At 31.8% G+C, this 7,124-nt stretch overlaps 1 protein-coding gene and 1 long non-coding RNA gene across 2 annotated transcripts in view; one reads left to right on the plus strand and one right to left on the minus strand.

Moving 5' to 3' along the window:
• Window positions 1-625: 625 nt before the first annotated feature.
• LOC105556328 (small RNA degrading nuclease 5-like) lies at window positions 626-3,563 on the plus strand (the record flags this gene model as incomplete). The annotated part of the gene is given in 12 exon segments (XM_012003408.1): window positions 626-747; window positions 1,007-1,050; window positions 1,140-1,240; window positions 1,243-1,346; window positions 1,348-1,386; window positions 1,478-1,607; window positions 1,610-1,672; window positions 1,891-2,122; window positions 2,243-2,351; window positions 2,411-2,655; window positions 2,727-3,126; window positions 3,277-3,563. Coding segments are annotated over 12 exon segments (1,838 nt in total), but the record flags the coding sequence as incomplete, so codon positions are not given.
• Window positions 3,564-4,127: 564 nt separating this feature from the next.
• LOC105556327 overlaps window positions 4,128-7,124 on the minus strand; it is a 7,753-nt gene continuing 4,756 nt past the window's right edge. The window contains exon 4 of the long non-coding RNA XR_001008546.1: window positions 4,128-4,532. This is a non-coding gene — a long non-coding RNA (uncharacterized LOC105556327). The remainder of the gene's footprint in view (window positions 4,533-7,124) is intronic.

Consider the following 7,124-nt stretch of genomic DNA (forward strand, 5'->3'; position numbering starts at 1 on the left):
TATAGATAAATTAGAATAATGCTGAACTTTCTAAACAGACAATGTTATAAGTCTATTAAAGTGATTTCGAAAATATATAAGATGTATGTATAATAATATAAAGCCAGATTTATGTTGAAATCTAATTGTAAATTTCTACAATTTGTTTTAATATGTATTAATATTATCTGAATTTACATATTATTATACAATTTTTTAAAAAAGAATAAAAAAATTTATATAAGTAGATCTATTTAGTAATAAATAGTAATTAAATGATTATTGAAAAACAGATAATGTTACATTCCAACATAATTTATAAACTTAAATGTCTTTGCTACAAATTAACATTACTCGAGACAAAATTTTAGTAAAACTATTTGTAAGTTTCAATTGTGAAGTTTCTTCAAAGTTAAAAAATGTACAGTAATTTGATTGAAAAAATATCACTAAAGAATTATTTAAAATTTTAATACTATTCATTAAACATTGGGCTTAAGTATTACACACGTTAAGTACTTCTGTTAGAAGATATTGGCATACAATTGATAATATTCAAATGCACTTTTAGACAAATTTGACAATGAAATTTATATGTATGTATTTATTTCTTGCAGTTTATAAATTGTTTACCATTCTTATAAAGTGATAAAGAAGGAGCTTACGACAAAACAATTACAAGGATTAGAAAAGAAGAAGGCAGCATTTTTAGAAATTGCGAGGCTCAACGATAAAGATAAGGAAGCAAAACTGCAGGCTTTAAAGCAGGTTTGTATTTAGATCTAAGAACAGTTTTAAACAATGTTTTTGCAATTAGCTAGATCTAAAAATAGTTTTAAACAATGTTCTTGCAATTTAGCTTTATGAAATTATTTTTAGATGGTAATTGTCACTGATGGACACAGTCCAACTGATAGTAATTTGCTCGAAGACAGCTCTACTCGTAAATGATCTTGTGAGAAAGATTTAGATGATACATGTTCAGAGGCATGTAAGGGGAAAAATATTTCTAGTGAGACAGAATTAGAGGATAATTAAAGACCGAGGGAACTTTATTGATCTATACATAGTGTAATGTATAAAGAGACATGTGATATTATTTTATACATGTATACATTATATATACTACATACACATATGTATAATCTATATGTGTATAGATTAAGCGATATAAACCAATATGCAAGCTTGAAGGAAGAACTCAAGAGACGTAAGAAGAGGCTTAAAGCAATTCCAAGACTCACTCTTAAAGCGGTTGGCGAGATGCTACTCTGGATATTCGAAACGTAGGAAAGAGGATACCGATATTTCTTAGTGATGTACAACATCTTCTGTTATATTCACTGCTCGGCCATTCACCCTATCTTACCTGCAGCGAGATGGTGTCAACTTGAGAAGTATAACAAAGTAATATCTGGCTATAAAGTAGCATCAAACAGTATTTCATTCTAAAGATAATTTAAATTGTGATAACGAAATAAACCAATTTTCTCTGAAGGTAAGCCATACTGTAGTCCTGGTGCTTGAAGGCTTGTCTTCACATCATTACATGGCTTATGAGAGCATGTTCCCACACATAGTAAATAACTTAAAGCATCGTTTAGAGGTAATAACACCTGCTGTCTATGGAGCATAACAGAAGAGCTAGCAGCTGTTCCTTTAACAGGAACTCAAAGTGATAAATTAATTAAACGTACGTTACATAACAGTAAAATATATTTGATATATTTTCTATTATAATGAATATTTTTAAGTTTTACTCTTCCTATGAAATAAAATATTCTAGTTGATTATTAGGAATATGTGTTTACAAAATATACAGTAATCAAATTCTATAATATATTAATTTCTAATGTTAATACAAATTTATATATATTATAATGACAATGGAAGGCACTTGTTCGTTTTTAGGATATGGCTCCTTAGAAACTGCTCTGCAAACAAACGGAAATGTTATAAAATTGCTGAGAAGCGTCTTTCCGATGCATTCGATAAATAGTGACGAGAAATTGCCTACGAAGGACAGCTCCGACGGAGATTTACCATCGACTGATAAATTTTCTAGAACGAAACTGCTTTTGTCGTTATGGCAAATGGTGGAGGAAAACTATCCTGTACCTCTGAGAGGACCGTTAGTAGAAAGGCAAGGCTCTGCCATAATATTGTAACAATATGATAGTTAATTATATTATTACAATATAACTATAATTAATCGAGTTGAATAATTCTAGATACGGTTCGTATTAACAAAAAACGTTTATAGAGAGGCCACGTCAACATCGCCAATGTTCGGTTTAGATTGTGAAATGTGCCTGATAACAAGCGGCAATTTGGAACTCACTAGAATAAGTATTGTTGATGAGAGCATGAAGGTGAGTACAGTCGCGTGCATTTGCGTTAGGCGGTAGCGTGCAAATTGTTTCAATTACAGGTCATTTATGACAGTTTGGTGAAACCGGAGAATGCAATAACAAATTATCTGACTCGGTACAGCGGCATTACTGAGGATATGTTGGACGACGTCACGTTGCACGACGTTCAACAGACACTGAGAACGTTACTTCCTGCGGATGCGATTCTCGTAGGACAAAGCTTGAATTCAGATTTGCACACGTTAAAAATGATGCATCCCTACATCATCGATACCTCCGTAATATTCAATCTTACTGGAGATAGGTACTGTAAGATGTTATAAATATCAATGTTAATGAACACAATTTCAATTCACGTTTTGTTATCTGACACAGGTATAGAAAAACGAAACTGCAGATTTTGGCACGTGAATTCCTCGGGGAACGCATTCAAGACAGTAAAGCCGGACACTGCTCGGCCGAGGACTCGAAGGCTTCCATGAAATTAGTAAAGTTGAAATTAGCGAACAGCGTGGATTACGGAGACGCCGTGCTGCTCGGCGATCGCAGCATGAGAGTCTTGAAAATGGAAACTGGCAACGAGAGAACGAAGCGAACATTGCAAAGTACAGAAATAAAGAAATACGCCACATCGATATTTAGTCACATAACGAAAAATAAAGGTGCCACCACCGCCATCGTGGGCGACGATGAGGTGATGTCCGAATATTCCAAATATTTAACGAACTCGTCTCTCAATGTCATGGACGACGAAAGTTTCGCGAAGGATGATCAAGTTAGTGTGCATCTATGAACGCAATATTAAATAGAATAGATGTTTCGATGACTTTAATAAACATTCATCTATCGAGAAATTAAAACAAACTGAAAAGTTAGAGTAAAATTCTTTTCAATTATATCTATTATCAATCTTTGATAATTGCAGGTACATCTAGTTATAGCAGATAACGATAAACACGCTGTAGATCGGACTTCGGAAATCGTGATGGAGCATGCTTTTGTACTGTGCCATGTGAAACTCGGGGAAGAACAACTGAAAGACGAACTGCTAGAAGAAACATTTCGTACTGTGAATGAATGGATTTATAAACATAAAATTATAAACATGTATATTTATATTGACTTGCTTTTTATAAAATATCTTTTTTCGCCAATTTTAGTAACTGCGGAATAGCTTATTACGTACATAAATATACTAAATGTTATACAGTAATACATGCAAAAGATACAATTATTTTCTTCGAACCTTATTACAAAGTAATTTATTTCGGGGAAGTGTGTTGAACAGCGATAAGATTAATAAACCATAAATGCATAACTTAAAGAACTTAAATTTTACAAGTCTCGTCTTCCTTTTAAATTCAGACAAATACATTATACGTTCAGAAAGTAACATGGTTAATAGAGTCCCTTATCGTGAGACAGGAGACAGGTTCTTAATATGAGACAGCGGGGTTTCTGCTAAATAGGCATTATTTGTAGTTCCACCATGAATTTATTAACCTAGAAGTAAAATCTGCTTAGTGGAAAATTCATAAATTCGTGTAGCATGTAACTGTTGCATAAAAGATTTGTGAAAGTGGATGTTGAAAACCTACTGTCTTGTAGCGACTTTGGTTGCTTGTACTAGCGCGCACAGTGTACTAAGGTTTGTTCATAGTTAATTCTTATATTTAAAGATTGTCTTAAATATCTCTTGAAACATTTCTTAGCCAGTGAAATGATCTGTATAGCATCCATACGAATCATTTTTTGGCTAAATACTCTTTGAACATGTATTTAGGACAAAGTTAAATATAAGAATTAACTATAAATAAACCTTAGTGCACTCAGTGCGCACTAGTGTAAACAACCGTTCGCTATTATATTAGGAACCTATCTCGTAACTTTCCTTTACACATTACCGAAACATCTATCATTTTAACGAGTTCATTTTGTACATCATGTAGGTCAAATTTGGTTCTCGCCTATTTCTATCAAGCGTGCGTTGCCTGAACGAAGCTGCCATGGCAGCTCCTTCCGACAATTGTTTTTTAGTATTCTGTAAGTTTACTGCAGAGAACTGCGTGGAGCATGACGACATTTGTTGTTAGTTTCGTGAGACTTTTCGTTTCTTCTTCGCTCTTGTTGGCGCATTCGTAAGATTCTCCAACATATCATTCGAAAGTCGCTTTAAGCCGGCTGTAAAACAACGTTCTGGTGATGGCAGAAATATAGGTTTGTTTCTCAATTGTCTGCCAACTGGTCGGAGGTTTTTATCAGACTTTAATTTTGAAACTGGAATCCGCACTGGCAAAGCACTCTTTATTTTCTCTGACAAAATAGAGCCACTTGATAATAGATAACAACTTTAAGAAATTACCCATACTTGGGATTTCGTTTTTATTTTCATCAATTTCAACTAAGTTATTGGACTCGATAATTATTATACCAAACAAAAGTGAAATACAAAATGATTTCATAATAACGACGTATCGAGTATTAATATACTTTCTATCAAGCGTGCGTTGCCTGAACGAAGCTGCCATGGCAGCTCCTTCCGACAATTGTTTTTTAGTATTCTGTAAGTTTAATACTAAATTGGTTTTTCTCACCATGGCTATCACCTTATACTAATTTGGTTTTTCTCACCATGGCTATCACCTTCAACTGCATATCCTTCGACGTTTTTTAATTTTTGCGGCAACCGTGATAATTATTATACCAAACAAAAGTGAAATAGAAAATGATTTCATAATAACGACGTATCGAGTATTAATACTCGATACGTCGTTATTATGAAATCATTTTGTATTTCACTTTTGTTTGGTATAATAATTATCACGTTTACCGCAAAAATTAAAAAATGTCAAAGGATATGCAGTTGAAGGTGATAGCCATGGTGAGAAAAACCAAATAATAGTAATATGAATAAAATAATGAAATAAAGTCAATTTTCGAAGAAATAAATTATTATTATTATTATATTTCATCATTTTGTACTTCACTTTTGTTTGGTATAATAATTATCGAGTCCAATAACTTAGTTGATAATTTAATTTTGTTTGGAAAACAAACTTGGGATTTCGTTTTTGTTTTCATCAATTTCAACTAAGTTATTGGACTCGATAATTATTATACCAAACAAAAGTGAAATACAAAATTATTTCATAATAACGACGTATCGAGTATTAATACTCGATACGTCGTTATTCCAAACAAAATTAAATTATCAACTAAGTTATTGGACTCGATAATTATTATACCAAACAAAAGTGAAGTACAAAATGATTTCATTTTGTTCTCACCGAACACAAGTCAGGGACAAAATGATTAATTTGATTTTCACCAAATTAAACAGTTACAGATTTCTAAAGGGAAGATATATCCAAAAAGAACGAAGCAAAATGTTTAAGGGGATGCTGGAGTGATTTTGCACTTTTGCACCTTTCTAACCTAAAAACTGTCAGTTCACAGAAACATTTGTGTAATATACAAATTAAATGGCTTACGTGTACAGATCGAAAGCAGCTTGCTATTCCGGCCAAATGAAAGAATAATATGGCATCACTGAAACTAAGTTTGTAAGTCTAATAAAAAATAATAGTGAGCAACACACATACTACATGTACTGTATGTATGTGTTGCTCACTATTATTTTTTATTAGACTTACAAACTTAGTGTCAGTGACGTCATATTGTTCTTTAATTTAGCCGGAATAGCAAGCTGCTTTCGATCATCTGTACACGTGCCATTTAATTTGTGTATTACACAAATCTTTCCACGAAACAGACAGTTTTAAGTGCAAAAGGTGCGAATCACTCCAGCATCCCCTTAATACTCGATATTAATTTAATACTCGAAATTAATACGTCGTTATTAATGTTCAGTGTATTTCATTTTCCTTGTCACTCTTTTATTCTTCAGTAGAAATATCCAATAAATTTTCAGATATATTTCCTTTAGAAGACTTTAGGACTTCAGGTGATTTACATAAGTCAATTAATGATGCTATCATCTGTGACAGATTCTCTTCAATATTGTTTTTCTTCGAAGAATTTGGATGGCTTGACAAAGAAGAATCGATTTCCTTGATTATAACCGGGGATGATGATGATGATTGAAAAAATTTAAACACGTCTTTTTCTTCAGCTACAGACACAACATATGTACATTACAATTTGTCCTGTGTTATTCAAAACATTATATTAAATTCTACAATAAAAATAGAGATGTGCAAATCAAGGAGATTTTTTATGTCAAATTAAATCGAATCAAATCGTTGAAATATAATTTTTAATTAACAATGATTATTAAATTAATTTTTAACATTTAGATAACATAAAGATAATAAAAGAATATCTTGATGTGAAAAAATAATATTGATTATAGAATATAAACTCGTTTTAATATAAAAACATTTATATAAATATTTGATATAAAACTAACAAAATATACTTTATTTAATGTCACAATAAATAAAACAATTATGCAAAAAATCAAATTTAAATAATCTAATATAAGATCTAATAACGTTGATCAATTACATGCATAGCAATTAAAGTTAAATAATATATTTTATTATGAATACTCGTTGATTTAAATCGAAGGTAAAAATTAGTTTATGTTCTATTACAGTGTAGCCCAGTCAAATTAGACAAAAATAAGGCCAATCTGCGGAAAAATTCCCATAGGGCTGGATTTTGGTATACAGCGAGATATTGTCCTTTGAAACAATGTCTCAAAAGTCCTGATCGATACCACCGCAGCTAAAAATTTTATAGAGGGTGAAA

Source organism: Vollenhovia emeryi, unplaced genomic scaffold, assembly GCF_000949405.1.
Source record: "Vollenhovia emeryi isolate VEMERY1.0 unplaced genomic scaffold, V.emery_V1.0 DF940100.1, whole genome shotgun sequence".
Taxonomy (NCBI): Eukaryota; Metazoa; Arthropoda; class Insecta; order Hymenoptera; family Formicidae; genus Vollenhovia; species Vollenhovia emeryi.